Genomic DNA, 18080 nt, shown 5'->3' with positions numbered 1-18080 from the left:
ACTGTTTAAAAACACAATCGACCCCATTGCAACTTAATAAAGCTGTTCCAATTGCTTGCAACATCTCCATTAAAAAAAACCCTCGGCAAAAAAGGTAAAATCAAATACAGGTTCTTACAGGAGAGATGTCAGAGAAAGAGAGAGAGAGGGGGGATCAGCATGGAGCTGTTGCTTTGACCAGCAACCTCAAAAAACTGACTGCTTGATAAAACCAAATCAAAACAAACAAGAGTAAAGCTGAGCTGAGAGAAATAACAACTCCCCTTTCATTGTACAAGTGTTTTGTTTTAAACTTGAAAGCCTTTTGCCTGAGACAGTACCTGTTAGCTTTAATTAAATTGGCCCTAAAATGCATCCAAACCAGACTCATCAGAATTGATACATGTATGACACCTCTGGAAAACAAATCAAGGAGCAGCATTGTCACTTCCAGAGGTGTGTCATTAAAAAAAGGCTTTCAGTTGCAGTCAGTGTTTTTTTTAAACATTGAGGGTTATTGACAAATGCATTGCACTCTTTTTGGATGCTATGTTACATTTTGATTCTCTTGACCCCAAGCATACTAGTGACCTGTTATTATCTTGGGTTTTGGCACATGAAATCTTTTTTTTACACAAAAAGAATCTTTTCACTAAGCCATCGTGATGTCCTATGATCCAACTAGTCCCATTTGCCAGCACTTAGCCCATATCCATCCTATTCATGTACATATCCAGATCCTTTTAAATGTTGTAATTGTACCAGCCTCCAATACTTCCTCTGGCAGCTCATTCCATACACGCACCATTCTCTGCATAAAAAACTTCCCCCTTACGTCCCTTTTAAATCTTTCCCCTCTCACCCCAAACCCATGCCCTCTAGTTCTGGACCCCCTCACTCCAAGGAAAAGACATTGTCTATTTACTCTATCCATGCTCCTCAGTATTTGCGCTCTGGATTATTCTTTGTACTTTTGCACTTTGTACTATTTGTACTTTAGCTAACCTCAACCTTACGATGCAATGGTCACTGTCCTCTAAAGTTGTTTTTGTTCATACATGGTGCACTGGACCTACATCATCCCTCAGAATGACATTTTTCCTTTTGGACTGGAAAATTGTGCAGATTTAGAAAATTCTCCTGAGCATACTGTAGAACCTCTCCTGCCCCTTTTTTTTACACAACATTCTAATTTAGATTAGCACTTGAAATGCCGTAGCACACAAGGATTTTTATATTATTAGCCTATCCCTAATTGCCCTGAGGACAGCTAAGAGTCATCCACATTGCTATGGGTCTGGAGTCACATGTGGGCCAGACCAGGTAAGGATGTCAGTTTCTTTCCCTAAAGGGCATTAGTAAACCAGATGGGTTTTTTCCTGACAATCAACAATGGTTTTGTGGTCGTCATTAAACTTTTAATTCCAGACTGTTATTGAATTCAAATCCTGCCTTGGCATGATTTGAACGCAGGTCCCCAGAACATTACCTGGGTCTCCAGATTAATAGTCTAGCAATAAACACACCAGGCCATCACCTCTCTTACACTATCACTATACTGGTACGGATTGAGATAATTGAAGTCCTTCAATGTGATTACTCTGAAGTTTCACACTTTCCAAGTAACTCTCTTCAAAATTTGTTATTCCCTCTAATTGGTTATCTGATATTTCTGATATTTCCATGATGTTCTTTCTCTCCATTGTTGTGATATTCTCTTTAAATCTTTCACCCCACTTTCTTTTCCTTAAGATTTTATATCGAGGAATAGTAAATACCCAGCCCTGCCCTTTTTTGAATGAAGTTTCCATTATCTCTATGACATTATATTCCCTCATGACTCCCTGTGCCTGCAAAGTACTATTTATCAGACTCCATACTTAGGCATACATTCACAATATATGTATTTCTCTCACGCTGCCATCTCCTAGTGCTTAATAATTTCTTATTTCTTACCCAATTCTTTGTGCACTTTGCCTTCCTAATGTTTCCCCTGAATTCCTAAACTCCTGCCAATGAGTTTAAATCCTCCTTCATAGCACTAGGAAATCACTCACAGAGGTCCTGATCCTACTGAGGTGCAAACTGTCCAACCTTTAAGCCCCATCTCCCTCAGAACTGGTCCCAGGAATCTAAAGTCTTCCCTCTTGTATCATGTTCTCAGCCACACATTCATCTATTTGGTCTCAACGTGCTAGCACATCGCACCAGGTGTATTTCAGAAAGCATCATATTTGAGAGCTTGCTAGTAAGTCTCCTTTCAGGTTCTGAAAATCTCCATTCAGAACCTTATCCTTTTTCTGCTTTTCTCATTGGTGCTCAGGTGGACCATGGCTATTGGTTATTTACACTCTAAATCAGAGTGATTATAGTATTCGGTGTTCTTACATAAGGCAACATACCATCCTGGATTCACGTCTATGGCTGTAGAAACACATCTGTTCTGACAACAATCAAATTCCCCACCACAATTGTTCTTTATGGAGATACACATATATTACATCTGACAGATTTTTACCTGTACCTCTACAAATGTCACCTACCATATCCGTTGCACCTGATGTCGTCTCCTCTACATCGGGGAGACAGGACACCAACCTGCAGATCATTTCAGAGATCATCTCTGGGACACCCGCACCAACCAACCCCACCACCCTGTGGCTGAACACTTCAACTGCCCCTCTGAATTCACCAAGGATGTGCAGGTCCTGGGCCTCCTCCATCGTCAAACCCCACCACCCGTGACTAGAGGAAGAACACCTCATCTTCTCTCTTGGGACCCTGTGACCACATGGGATTAATGTGGATTTCATCAGTTTCCTCATTTCCCCTCCCCCCACCTTATCACAGTCCCAAGCCTCCAACTCGGCATGTCCATCATCTTTCTCATCTATCTACTCCACCCTCCTCTCTGACCTATCATCTTCTCCCCCACCTTCATCTAGCTATTGCATTCCCAGTTACCTTCCCCCAACCCCACCCCATTCCCATTTATCTCTAAGCCCCCCAGCTCACAAGCTTCATTCCTGATGAAGGGCTAATGCCTGAAACATCAATTCTCCTGCTCCTCGGATACTGCCTGACTGGCTGTGCTTTTCCAGCACCACACTCTTGACTCTGATCTCCAGCATCTGCAGTCCTCACTCTCTACTTCCTGCTAACATTTAGCACTAAATTGTAGTGAACTTACAAAACAAACCAGTCATGATTTCATTGAACAGTGGAACAGGCTTAAAAGGACTGAATGGTCTACTCCTATTCCTTGGATATTAAAGATGTTGTGTACACTTATAGCATGCAGAATAAGTATGACTCATTTTTCCAACTGTCACCTGTCTTCTGAACATTCTATTGATGCTTGGATGCAGTTATATGGACATCTTGCTGCACCTCAAGCAGGGGTATAATTTTCATATATAAAGTAAGAGAATATGTGTTTACTGAACTGGGGCCTCATAACTGAGCTTAAGTCTATCTCACCTCACATTGCAGCTGAAATCACATTGCAGCAGTACATCTGAAAACACTTGCTGCTTGAGATAAGGTTATTTTATCTCTGATGCATTCCATAAATAGCTTTATAGCATTGCTGTAAGTATGTGTCTGTAGTCTATCACAACAAAGGTGTTAATTTCTTACAGTCAGTGCAAAGCATCACTTCATGTAGCCAAGTAACAAAGGTGAAATATGATCTTCAGAAAGTTAAGCCTGTGTCTGATAGGGGATATCATGACGTAACAATATAAGATTGGATTTCCTTAAGGGTGATGGTGATTAATGTTGATAGGAAATATATCAGAGGTGTACATGAGCAAAACTGATAACAATTGAAGTATAGTAAGTCTACATTTTAAATTGTCCCACTTAATAATTAATTTTGTTTAAATGTAGTTTACTCCATGGAGCCTCTTTTTTCAGTTTGCACTATCATTATACATTTTAATGTCATTTATGTGCTTTGTCAGCATCAACGTTGTATATTAACATCAGAGCCACATATTGGAGTTGCATATCATTATAATGTATCTTCAGTTCACTCAGAATATACAGCTATACATGCCATAAAGCAGTCTTTACCAGCAAATTGTTTTAATATGAAAATGTTTTCCAATTCAATAGTATTTAAAAATCAAATTGCATTAAGAAACACCTTTATGACATAAACATGTTTCACATTACTGAGAGGTACAATGAAACATAAACCGAACAGCTCCAGCATTGCTGTTGCGGGCAGAAGTAGCTGGTTATGGTGGACAATGTCACCGATTATCGTGGATCTGGCATAAAAGTTCGATTGTGCTTTTTGGCTTTGGTAGCATACACCACTGTTTGCCATGTGGCAATATAAAAAGTTGTTATAAAAGCTACAAAGATAAATGTCAGAAAGAAGTTGAGGTGGCTGAATTGTATTTTAAAAGAAGACCTCTTCCTCTCATGATGTCTTATATTATGTGGCAGGGGATTGCATCGATTTGGAGAAATTTCTGACTGTACGTGTAATTAAGCAAAATTTGATCCGTGTCTCACTTTGTTTCCTATGCTGCTTAGTGGGAAGAAGCGTCCTTGTGTAGTGCTGAAACTGAATGAGAATATACTTCTTCCCATCTACCCTGGTGCATCACATTCGGCTTAATATTTCAAGTCATGTTCTTTTAATGTTTAAACTTGATGAATTATAAAGAACATTGGGTACGAGTGGTGGATTTACTCGGGGGCTAAGAAAATAGACATGACTAACAGTCCTGCTTGGAAGAAAAGCTGGTTTTCTTCCAATAATTTAAAGTTAAGACAGTGTTAGAGGTGGAAATTAATAATTTGCTTTGTCCAACATTAGAGGTGTTATTTTGGTTTAGTAAGTGATTAAAAATTCTATTAGCATGAACTTGTAGAAATTAAAGCAAAGATTACCGAAAACCCAACCAAATGGTTTGGATAACTATCTATGGCACAGAATTAAATGTTTTCTTCAAAGGGTGAAGAATTCATGAGAAGAAACTTATTGAGATAATTAATTGCTGTGTGTAGAGATCAAAGCAGATGTGAAAAAGTGATGCAGCATTTCCTGATTGTAAGGTTACAACTTTTAAAAAATATTTTTTAAATTTTAGCTGTAAAGCTGAAAAAGGTGGAGAGGGGCATCTGTTGGATAAGGTTACAGAGAAAAATATGTCAGAGATTAACTTAGGGAAGAGGTCTGAAGACCAGACTTGGGGATCTCTCCTCAGCTTTTAACCATGGAATTATAGCATTATAAAACTATACAGCACAGAAGGAAACCATTTGATCTCTTTTGCATCTGCTGGCTCTTTGAAATAACTATTCAATTATATTCTATCCCACTCTCCTGTTCCTTTGCCATATCCCTGCAGTGTTTCCCATTCAAGTAATATAGTACTTCTTCAATATATAGAGATTTATTTTGTTTAAAAAGTTTTCAAATTTTTTTTCAGTTAAGATTACTCAGTGCTCAACATCTCCAGTACAGTATTTCATCTTATGCATTGTTTTTTCTTGGCAAGAAGTATCGGAAGGAATCTGACTCTGACCTTAACATTAATTCCAATGGGAACCTAAGATTCGCTGAAAGTCATGATTTCTAGGAACACAGCCATAACTGTAACCGAAGACTTTCTGTAGGAGCAAGCATTACTTTAAAAATTAAATATAAAGGCTCTGTCAAATGATCTAACTCACCAAATCTCACATTGGCCATTGCAAAATGAATTAAACTGCCTCTGTTATTTCTGCAGTAGGACGCTCTTAAAGTGAAAGTAACTCTGAGGTTTAATTCTGTCTTCTTTCTTAAGTTTTCTGTTAATTAAACTGTGTTCAATCAAACAATATATAGTGCTGAACCATGCTTTTGTTACTTCCAGACTTCACTATTTCAGTGCTCCTCATTCTCCCATCAGAAACTTAAGCTTATCCAAAATTCTGGTCCTGCTATACAGACTTGTCCAAGCCCTATTCATTCACCATCCTTCTGCTCACTGACATGTATTGTAAATTGAAACCAAGAACTTTCAATTTAAAATTCTTAGCTGCAAGTTCAAATCCCATAGTGGCCTTTCCCCTCCCTACTATTGCATCCTCCATCAGAATTACATCCTCGAGGAACTCGGAGTTCCTCCAACTCTTGCCTATTGGTGCATGGCCAACTTCCTTTATCCTCCACTGTTGCTGGCTGCATCATCAGTTGTCTAGACTCTACCAAGTGGTATTCCCTGATCTCAAAATCTTTATCTTCCCTTCATTGTTTTACCTTTAAAATGAAACCAAAATTCTTTGACCAAGCATTTGGTCACCTACCTGAACATTACCTTCTACTGCTTGGTGTCAGTTTTTCTACATTTATATGTCTATGAAGCCCCATGGACTATTTTACTGTGTTAAAGGCACAATACCAATGCAAGCTGTTGATATAATGTGGCATTGTCAATAGCGCTTCACTGTAATTGGAATTAGCCTGTGCTGGGTATAATTGTAATACCTACCTGAGAGGTGGTAATTTCTTGTGCAGCTGGCACGAAATGGCATTAGCCACTATTTTTAAAGCTGAATGTTCAATTGTTCAACATTGCATGAGATGAGATGGCTATTGATACCAGGCAGAGGTACAGAGACAATGCAATCAATATCATTCGTATTGAACAGGCCATTGGACTTCTACAGATGTAATTCCAATCACTGCAACAGCCTCCTACAAGGTTTTGTGCTTTTGTGGATGTCTCCATAACATGGCCTTACAGAGAGGTGTGGCCCTTTGGTACAGTAAGGTCAATGAAGGAGACAGCTCATGATGAGAGGAACAGGAGATAAGAGTTGATGAGGAAGGTGATGCTGTTTAGATTGTCTTGTGACACAATGATAGTGCCCCTACCCCTGGACCGGAAGTAGTGGTGCAAGTCCCACCTGCTCCAATAGTGTGTAATAACATCTCTGAACAGGTTGATTAGAAAAATAGGAAAAAATAGAACAGTGCTTCTTCTGAATGAAGAAGCTGCCTCCTCCTTGCACCCCCCAGGAAGAGGACGTCTCTCCTGCCTCTCATGACCCCTAACATTAAATCCAAATTAGCATTGATGAAACAAAGATCACCTTACTCTGGGTGCCAGGTCTCTTCCTCCCTGTGTCATCTCACTTACCTCTGGTGGTGATGGAAATGAAAATTCTCTTCACCCTGACTGCTCCCCTCACTTCCTCCCCCCCCCCCCCCATCAAGATACAGTCACTACTGTATCAATATGCAACCATTTCTCCAACTCCATCAGTCAGCTTTATATGTTTAACTACATATACAATGTGTCTCAGTGCTTAGCACTGTTGCCTCACATAACCAGGGACTTGGGTTCAATTCAACCTTGGGTGATTGTGTGTGGAATTGCACATTCTCCTCATATCTGCATGGTTTTCCTCTGGGTGTTCCAATTTCCTCGCACAGTCCAAATGTGTGTAGTGTAGGTGGATTGGCTAAATTGCTCCATATTGTCCAGGGTTGTGTAGGCTTCCTGTCATAAATACAGGGTTATGGGGATGGATGGGTGATGGGATGCTCTTTGGTGGCTTGCTGCAGACTGAATGGGTCAAATGGCATCTATCTGTGCTGCAGGAATTCTATAAAAATGCAACCAACAGTCTCTAAGCATCACAGGATTATTTCTTCTTGAAGTTATTCTGAAAATATGTTCAGGCTTTCAGCACTGGATGGGTAGTACTGGAAATTAAATTGAGTGTGATATTTTCCTCATTGTTACAACATAACTATGTGTCTGTACTTGTTGGCAGAGGCATTGTTGCCTCTTAAAGTATAGACCCTCTGGCAACAGTAGCACTGCCTCATGGTTATTAATACACTGCTGCCTTCCATTTCATTGAATTTGCAGAGATTTAAGAAAACCTCTTACATATTCAATAAAACTTGATTTATGGATCATTGGGAGAAATATCCTGGAGTATCAAATGTTCAGATGTATTAATATCTAACAATGTTGTAAGTAACCTGACAATCGGTTTAACAATAAATTCTGGATAATATTTTAGCTAATTACATGAATATTGGTTTAATGACTGAATTGCACATCCATCCAACATTTGTTCAGCTGACTATATAATAGACCCGAATGTGTCTTCTAAGCACTTTTATGTGAATTAAATATTTAAACAAAGATCTCTGCTGCATTAGCACAAAAGTACATTTTCTGCAAAGAATACATAAAACCAACAACTTCTATTTATTTTGTCTATTTAACAAAGAAAAACACTGCAAATCAGTAGGAGAATTAAACTATTACACAAAAGAAGCAAATGATTATGTGTGTGAAAAAACTCTACTTGTTAGCTGATTTAAAAATGTGATGAAAGATTACATTTTTACATTGTAATATGGGATTTTCCCAGCTCCCTGACATCTTAGACTCTCTCTAATCCGCAAGCTAAAGTGTAATTACAGTGGATAACTTTAGGTAAAACCCAGACTTCTACATTTTTGGTCTAGCTCTATCTGATTTGTTGGCTGTTCCTGCTTTGTGCTTTGACGCTCTCCACAGGCCTGTCCTGTTCCTCCCGTCCTTATACTGCATGACATCATCGGCTTTAAATATTCCAGCTGCTTTTTTTTCTCTCTCAGCGATTTTGTGCTCCACACAATGACCATGTAGAGTGAGCGGAGGAAACTGCTCAGTTCCAGACTTCGCCACCCAGTTCCCCAGGACGTGGCTAAAGAAAGCATCTCACTGAACAGAGAGAGAAAGAGAGCGAGCGTGACTGACTGACTCATATTACTACAGGCAGACACACGAAGAACAACACTGTTTGAACAGGCTCAGAGAAGCAAGAAGGAATCTCTTCTCCGCTTAAGAAAGGTTTGTAGCAGCTGCTGTGAATTGAGACAGAGAAAAGGAGCAAATCTGTAAACTTGGGAGGAAAGTCCGAATCAGTGGACTATTGGAAATCTTGAAGTTGCTTCAGCATGGCTCTCTCGACCCCACAGAATGGAGTGGACGCACACAAGGATCCTTTGATAGAGTTGTTTGTTAAGGTAGGATTTGCCAGAATCTGACTCTTTATTCCAGAAACAGCCAGCAGACAGCTGTCTCAGGCATTTGGCTCTGCTTGTGCTCATTGCTTTTTCTCACCAGAATAAATCCATTTCTATATTAAAGTAAAACTGATTCCTATTAAACCGCTGAACAACTGACTCGAGGTAGTTGTGTATGAAAAAGATCGAACTGTGTTCCAAAGTATAACATTTTGTACTGAACCGGTTAAGAGTTTGAATTTAATTCTATTTCTGGTCTGCTTTGTGTTGCTTTCATGCTTTGTTACATTTGTGTGATATTCTCGAGCGTACGCGAAACAGTTGCTGGGCAGTGAATATTTTTAATGCATTTCTCCACAGCTGCCAATTCATATCGACATTTAGAGAGAGCACGGCTGCCTTTGTGACAGTTTCTTTTTGAGTAGTGTGAGTAATTCAAGCACTGGCTAGGAAACTTGTTCCCGCTTTGTGGAAACAAAAGTCATTGGTGACATAAGACCACTCCCCGTTCGCCAGAATTCCTTTTCCACAACTGAAGCCAGCTAAGATCGATCTTAGACCAACTGAAAAGGTGTGAAAACGAAGCAGTTTTCCTCTGGTAGGTATGAATTGATCCACTCAGTAACCACAGAAAATGCCCTGAGCTTAGTTAACCGCTTCCATATACCCAGGCTATGACTTCAAATTACATTATTTCAGCAAAGAAATATTTTAATATTTATATTGTCTGAGAGAGTTTTGGGTGTGGTTTATGAAAGTCTTATGCTGGAAGGGTGCACCCAAATTACCATTCATGGGGCGGTCATAAGCAAAACGGTGGATTTTTTGCAACCCCTAAGCAGTTTTTTTTTTGAAGTTTTGTTTTCTCCTGAAATAAGTTGGATCACGAAGTTCTTCGTGAATCATGATTCGAGTGGCCTGTCGAAGGAAAGTAGTTTATCTGGGAAACTAACGGAAGTATCAGAGTGATTACACGTAACAGTCCACACACACACACACACCCCACTAAACCCACTCCCGTTAACTGCTCCATGGTTCAGGGATGTATCCATTGGCCAGCGAATGAATCATGCAGCCTGAGCTCGTCCAGGTCACTGGGAAATATCGGATCAATTGGCACAGAAAGGGAATTCTAGATAGGTTTTGTTTTTATTCCTGATCCATCCAGTGCCCACTGTGCATTTGTGAGCATAAGGTGAGGTCAGATCTGGTTGCAATGATTATTGATTTATTCGCATTGATTATTGTTGCACCTTCTAACATCACCGGGATGTCCCACAGCCCTTTGCAACAATGATGGATGATGTTGGTACACATGGGGGCCAAGTTTAGTGTCTTGTGACGCAACATGGCAGAAGATTTCTGCACAGCAAGCTTTCATAAGCAACAAAGGAATAAAAATAATCCAGCAGTTAGGGCCTCTGTTGTATATGAGACTGAGAGGTAAGTAGGACTGGTGGGGAGAGAGATCCATAAAATGACAAGGGGAGTTAGCAGTAATACCATCAACTCACAACCATGCCATCTACCAATGGTAGGTGGTTGGTGGTTTGCCCTCCCACCCAGAGACTAATTGAAATAGCTTTGAGAAGATCTGTAGCTCAGGTTGAGGTTTTGGATGTCAGTTTGCTCGATGAGCTGGAAGGTTCATTTCCAGACATTTCATCACCCTACATCTTCAGTGGGCCTCAGGCAAAGATCTTACCTAGTATGGTGGTGAAACATCTGGAAATGAACCTTCCAGCTCAGTGAGCAAACCTACACCCAAAACTAATTGAAATAATTAAGGGCTTTTCTCTGCCTCCCACTGGCCTCCACAACAGGGTGGGGGAGGGGGAAGGATATGGGTGTGGTGGGGTGGAAAGAGACTTGACATTTCAGGCATTAGAAATGGGGGGGGGGTAGCTGGAAAGGTGATAGATGCAGATGAGGGGTGATTGTGATAGGCCAGAGGGGAAGGTGGAGTGGATAACTGGGAAGGAAGATGGACAGGGAGGACAGTGCAAGAGGGCAGTGCCAAGTTGGAGGGTTGGATCTGGGATGAGGTTGGGGGAGGGGAGATGAAGAAACTTGTGAAGTCGACATTGGTCCCATGTCATTAGAGGGTCACATGTGGAAGATGAGACGTTCTTCCTCCAGGTGTCAGCTGGCTTGGATATGGCAGTGGAGGAGATCCAAGACTGGCATGTCCTTGGTGGAGTGGGAGGGGGAATTGCAGTGGTCAGCCACAGGGTGATGGGTTTGTTTGGTGTGTGTGTCCCACTGATGTTCTCTAAAACATTCTATGAGTTGGTGTTCTGTCTCTCCAATGGAGAGGACACCACATCGAGAGCAATGGACACAGTAGATGAGGGTTTGGATGTGCAGGAAAATCTCTGCCTGATGTGGAAGGATCCTTTGGGGCCATGGACAGAGCTGAGCAGTGAGGTGTGGTTGCAGCTTTTACACCTCCTGTGGTGGCAAGGGAAGCTGCACTCCCACACTTGCCCCCTTCACCTCCATGCAAGACTGCAAAGGATCCTTCCATATCCAGCAGGGATTTTCCTGCACATCCAAACCCTCATCTACAGAGTCTGTTGCTCTTACTGTGGTCTCGTGAGCAGTGAGGTGTGGTTGCAGCTTTTACACCTCCTGTGGTGGCAAGGGAAGCTGCACTCCCACACTTGCCCCCTTCACCTCCATGCAAGACTGCAAAGGATTCTTCCATATCCAGCAGGGATTTTCCTGCACATCCAAACCCTCATCTACTGAGTCTGTTGCTCTTACTGTGGTCTCCTCTACATTGGGGATACAGGACACCAACTTGTGGAATGTTTCAGAGAATATCTCTGAGACATATGCACCAAATAACCCCACCACTCTGTGGCTGGCCAATTCAACTCCCCCTCCCACTCCGCCAAGGACATGCCAACCCTGGGGCTCCTTTACTGCCAAATCCAAGCCAGCTGACACCTGGAGGAAGAACGCCTCATCTTCCACCTCTGGATCCTCCAACCACACAACATTAATGTCGACTTCACCAGTTTCCTTTATCTCCCCTTCCCCCACCTCATCCCAGATCCAACTCGACACCACCCTTTTGAACTGTCCCAGTTGTCCATCATCCTTCCCAGCTATCCGCTTTCCTGATGAAGGACTTATGCCCAAAACATTGACTCTCCTGCTCCTCAGATGCTGGCTGAACTGCTGTGCTTTTCCAGCTCCACATTTTTTGACTCTCATCTCCAGCATCTGCAGTCCTCTCTCCTGGTTGGTGGAAAGAGACTGGCATCTAATCCTGGGTGGTCTCCTGATAGACAGTGGTAGAGAAAATGGGGCTTTTTGGCCCAAAGAAGAGCCAACCCCTACTGCCTGTCCTGACCAAGTAATCCTGTCACTTCCCCCCACAACTCTCCATGTTTTGACTCTGTCCACCAAAAGTCGCGGTGATGCATGTTCGGCACTGCACTCTCCTCCTCTAGGTGTAGTCCCAATGGTGACCACCATTCCCAGTAGTGCTGCTGAGCTGATAGACCTATGATTGACCAGCAACTCCTGGACCTGGGTGATTGTCTTTAATAAAACCAGCAGCCCCTCTTCTGTGGTTACGTTAGAGCCCGGGTGTCTCTGGAAAAGGAGCACGCAGTGTCCACCAACATCCTGGAGTTGTTCAGGGAGAGGTGGGCGTCACGGGGAGTGGAGTGTATTATTTCACCATCCAACTCTATTTTGATTTAACCCCTGCCCTCCCCTTCACTGTTTGATCACACAGCATTGCCCTTTGATGTGAAGGGCACTACTTGTCACTGGCCACTCGGGTGGTTCCTTTCTTCCTGGTGGTGGAAACTGAATAAAGATTCGTGCACCTTGTGTCTTTAAAAAAAAAAGACCAGCAGCCATTAGTTGGCTGTTGCTGACAGAATGCAGCCCCTTGTCCCATTGTCCATTGCTGCTGTTATTTGCTGGTAGTTCGAGGAAGGGATGTTTTCCAAGTCAGGAAGAGGAACTTTGACTATAATGTGATGGATTTTTTTGTATTGGAGTAGGTAGATAGGACCTCAGATAGCTGGCAGCTATCTCATCTGATAGCTGGCAGCTCAGATAATATAGTACCCCTTTATTATTTACTTCACAGATATATTAGACTGTACGTTCAAGCTTCAGCCTATAATCTTCTAATGTAGTGCCAAGTGAACCAAGCTAATTTTCCAATGTAAAGCTGAATGTGATTTTTGTTCTTGTCAGCACTTAGATCACTCTGACGTTTCTCTTCAAACTGAGCTACCTCTTTTTTTCAAAACTTTTACTCTGTGTGTGTATGTATATATATATATATATATATATCCACCTCTGCAACTGTTTCCAAGTCTCTCCCTTTTCTCTGCTGCAGCTGGAACCCTTGTCCACGCTATTGTCCCTTCAATGCCCAGCTTATATGCTCTCAAAGCCAACTACCTCATGCCAAATGTTCACAAATGACAATTCATTTGGAAAACTACTTCAGCTCACTTCATCCATAAAAGTCTTGGAGCTCCATGTATATTCTCTGTTTGACTGACTGACTTACATGTCCCAGAATGTGACTTCAAGGCACTGTATTCATCTTTTTCAACGTTTGGATGAGCTCACAGTGTCCTAGCTTGGTACAGACAGCCAGCAAGTTAAGGCAGTGCTTGTTGACATCACTAATCATTTAGGCTGCATTCCAACTGGTTCACCATCAAATAGTTTGCTTTTCAGATGCTCCCTCTCTGTCTTCTGAGACTTCCTCTTTTGGTTCCCTTTACTTCACTACTTCATCCCAGCAAACAATGACTGACTCAAAGCCTTAAACCATCCTTTAAAGTACTTTGTGAGATTTTATTGTATCTTGAGTAAATAAAATTGTAATATTAAAAGAAAATAAGCCTTTAATAACCATTCACAGACTGAAGAAATCTCATTGATTTAAAAAGGATGGTATCAACCTTGCAAATCCAAGGTAAAGTAGTGCTCAGTATATTCATTTTAAAGTTAAGTATTGGATGGGGGAGGTGGCGCCATGATTTAAAGTGCATTTAAAATATTAAATCTCTAACTTACTATTTTATTAACAAAAGAATATTAGAGGCTACTTCTCAAACTGACTGAATTCACTTCATTGTATTTAATCAAAAATAATGAGAGCAAGAAATTTGAAATTCATCTCGTCACTTCCCCAACTGAAGTCCATTCAGAATAACAAGACTAACATAAATCTGAATGAATAAGTATGAGGTTTATATTCATGACCTTCAACATCACTTTAGAAATGGCTACTTATCAAAGTTTAAAATGTACTTTATTGATTAGGTAGACCGGACAACATGTCTGCATACTAATGAATAATCTGTATTACCTTTGTGTTGTCAGTACTTACATTAAACACAAACATGCATCCTTTGAGTTTAGCTCCTTGTTTTCAAATTTTTTTTGAGGAGAATAAAAATTGTAATGATAAAAGCACCGCAGCCTTGAAAATTCATAAATAGCAAGGGAACTGCACGTACTTCAAATACTGACCCAATACATTTTCACTGATGTGTCACTTTCTTGATTTTTAATTTTTGTTCTACTTGTCACAGACATGTCAATATTGTCTTGGCCTTGCCACAGTTACTGTTAATGTCAGATGACACGATATCTGGATGTAAAAGATCTCTCAGCATTACAGATATTTGCAAAGCATGGGAGTTTCCTCAAGTGTCCAGACCAACAATGATTCAATAACCAAGCCAATCAAAATAGAATATCTAGTTCTTTTAATGTTGCTGTTTGTGGGACTTAACTGTATGTAAATTAGCTGCCATGTTGCTATGTTGCAAGAGATGATTATATGTCAAATGTATTTCATTGTTAAAACACATTGGGGTATCTTATAACCATGAGAGATGTCATATAAATATGAATTCACTCTTCAAAAATAAAACCCAAACTCAAAATCTGAAGTAAGACTGAAGGATTTCAGTAGATCTTGAAATATGTACTTTTAAAATTATACTGACTTGTGCATTGCAAGTGGGAGAAAATGCCAAATCTTTCTGCGGGCAGAGACTGAGCACATTCACAGGTGAAAGGAGACTCAAGGGCATTGAATCTTGGTGAAAAATTAAAAGATCATGTCAGGCATGAGATGGTGAAGTAAAGGTGGAAAGATCAGTAAGTAGAAATATAATACATTTCAAAGGAAGTGAAAAATAATGAGACCTGAAAATATATAAAATTAAATGTAGTTTTAAAAACTGCTGCTGCAGAAATATTAATAGCTCTAATCTTTCGATACTATTGTTCATTACAAAATTGTTCTTTTCTATTCTGAGCAGGGTTTTGTAGCATTTTCATTGCGATCCCTGCCATTGTAGAACAGAGCAAAATTTGCACATTTTAAATATGTTGTGTAAATTGGTGTCAAAATTTCTCTGACAGCTAAGTTTCCATCTATCAATGTAGGCCTTTAATTAGGACCTGTAGAAGGGGTTTGTGCTTATACTGTGAGCTTGATTGAAACTGGCTGTTTGCCAGCATTGAAAGCTAGTGTATTTGAGGCTTCATGGTGCATGTTGAAATATTTGGGAGTAAACCTTTGCACAGACATTACAAAAATGGAAGCCCTGTTTTAAGAGGCTTTTACTGTACAGGAAATGATAATAGTATGCAGCCCTGAGGTTAAGCATTTAAACTACGTATGGCAGTTTTCACAGCTTGTGCATTTTATATTTTTGGAGCCCAATCTAAACCAGATGGCACTTTAATAGTTTAGTCATTTGGCCAACTCACATCTAAAGAAAATTCTAGTGACCATATTTAAATTTGGTAATCTGTGAGCTTTCTGCACCATGAGAAAAAACTGAAACAATTTGAGTTCCATGCTTTTAGTTAAGTAATACCATTTGTAAAGAAATTCATGTTTCTTGCTGATTTATTTATCCTGCTTTGTAGTTTGGAAATTTGTTATGCAATTGATTTTATAATATAAAGGCAACTAGATTGTAACATGAAACTCATTTGAAGTGATCTAGTACTCAAAGTAACAGTAATTCGGATTCGCAAAATGCTTCAAGATGTTGTGGTAGCCGTTCACTTCTAAGAGCAACTTATTGCTTTCAAAGTGCCATGGACACTGTTTTGCAAGTTGTATCATTATTTCACACAGTTTTTGAGTCTGAAAGGAACAAGGATTAACTCATCAAAGACCCTTAAATGGCTAACACCTTCTGTAGGATCTGGTCAAATCTGAATCATTTGATGAAGATTTCAGAGATGGAAAGAGAAAACACAGTACAGAACAACTTTGGATATCTGAACATCAATTATCTGAATTTCGGGTTATCCAAACAAGATCTCAAGGTCCCGTAAAAATGGTATCCATTATCAGAAAAATCAGTTATCTGAACAATCGGTGATCCGAACTCAGTTATCCGAACAAAATACTCCCCGCTCGTCTTTTTTGGATAATTGATGTTGTTCTACATAATGTTGCCAACTGACCATGGGGTGGAGTCTTTTACTTCATGTACTCCAGCCCGAAGTTATAGAAAGGTGACCAAAACAAAAATTGCCGGAAAAGCTCAGCAAGTCTGGCAGCATCTGTGAAGAGACGTCAGAGTTAGTCACTGGACCTGAAATATTGACTCTGATTTCTCTTCAATGATAATGCCTGGCCTGCTCAGCTTTTCCAGCAATTTTGGTTTTTGTTTCTGATTTATACAGCATTTGTAGTTCTGTTGGATTTTTTTAAATAGAAAGGCTAGTTTAACAATGTTACCCCCATGATTGAAAGGTTTGCTGCCTCTTTATTCAGTTTGATGATTGTTCCAGAGATGCGTGTGATTGCCTTTTGACAAAGCAACTCAGCGTTTTTTCCCATCCGGCATCTCCCAGGATGAATTATGTGTGTTATGGACACATGTAGATTGAGATGCCTGAATCTCTCCAAAGTGACAGTGTAGAATTCTGAATGTAATGTCCAGAAAGCTCACCTGCTTTTGTTCTGTGCCAGATTCCAGTCACTTTGGCTCATTTTGTAAACTACTCCCAGCTGTCATTATTCAAACAGAAATTCATTCCAATCTGACCTGATGACAATGGTTTAGATTTTACTCTTGGCAGTAATGCAGAAAGCTATCGTTGTTCACTTTAAAGAAAACAATTCACAGTCACAATAAATTTTTATTCAAGTGTTGCCAAGAAAGATTATAATAGAAAGATCAGCAGATGTGACCTGGATAACAGAGTTTTCTTTTTTAAATTTTGATTGAGTGATCAAACTCTGGCCATGATACCCTTTTGGTAAAAACCGAAAGAACTGTGGGTGCTGTAAATCAGGTACAAAAATAAAAATTGTTGGAAAAGCTCAGCGGGTCTGGCAGCATCTGTGGAGAAAAATCAGAGTTAATGTTTTGGGTTCAATGACCCTTCCTCAGAACATGCACATCCACCAGGAGTTGGTCCACAGCAAATGGGACTAGTCTGGTTAATCCAATATGTAAAGATCAACCGTAACAATCCTTGTGCTGTGCAAATTCCTCCAAAATATAGGCAAACAGAAATTTTGAGTATTACTTTATTTCAACCAGGTGAATATGTATGCTCAAGAGATTCAGTCCCATTATTTAACTGGATTAATTAAAACTATGATAAAGGGAGAGGGGTTAACCATTCAATTCTTGTTATGATGATAATAGCAGTCTTGCAGTTGAGTCAGAAAAGGTTCTATCTTCAGAATTTGAGCACAAAAATGAAGGTTGTAACACCAGTACAGGACTAAGGGAGTGCTGAACTGTCAAAGGTACTTCCTTATGGATAACATGTTAAACTAAGGCCCCATCTGTCTGTTTACCTGCAACAAAACATGATTTTTTCTTAGTTTATAAAAGAGTGAAGAGAGTTATTGTGACATCCTGGCCAATACATAGCCCTCAATCAACATCACAAAACAGATGATCACATTGCTGTTTGTGAGACTATGCTCAGTGCAGATTGGCTACTGCATTTTCGACTTGACAACATTGAGTAAATGTCAAAAAAAAACTTAATTGGCTTTAACATGTTTGCGATGTCCATTGGT

At 40.2% G+C, this 18080-nt stretch overlaps 1 protein-coding gene across 2 annotated transcripts in view; it reads left to right on the top strand.

The window, feature by feature from the left end:
• The first annotated feature begins 8590 nt into the window (after positions 1 to 8590).
• LOC122563649 (chloride intracellular channel protein 4) overlaps positions 8591 to 18080 on the top strand; it is a 140751-nt gene continuing 131261 nt past the window's right edge. Inside the window, exon 1 of one of the 2 annotated variants that reach the window (XM_043717655.1) lies at positions 8591 to 9016. In XM_043717655.1, the coding sequence (XP_043573590.1) occupies positions 8948 to 9016 (69 nt within the window). In that variant the 5' untranslated portion in view covers positions 8591 to 8947. Of the gene's footprint in view, positions 9017 to 9596; positions 9615 to 18080 lie in introns of those variants that run through there. The other variant, XM_043717656.1, reaches the window with a different exon arrangement.

This window comes from Chiloscyllium plagiosum, chromosome 27, assembly GCF_004010195.1.
Source record: "Chiloscyllium plagiosum isolate BGI_BamShark_2017 chromosome 27, ASM401019v2, whole genome shotgun sequence".
NCBI classification, from domain to species: Eukaryota; Metazoa; Chordata; class Chondrichthyes; order Orectolobiformes; family Hemiscylliidae; genus Chiloscyllium; species Chiloscyllium plagiosum.
Note: the sequence above shows the minus strand (reverse complement) of the source record. Positions and strands in the feature narration are given on the sequence as shown.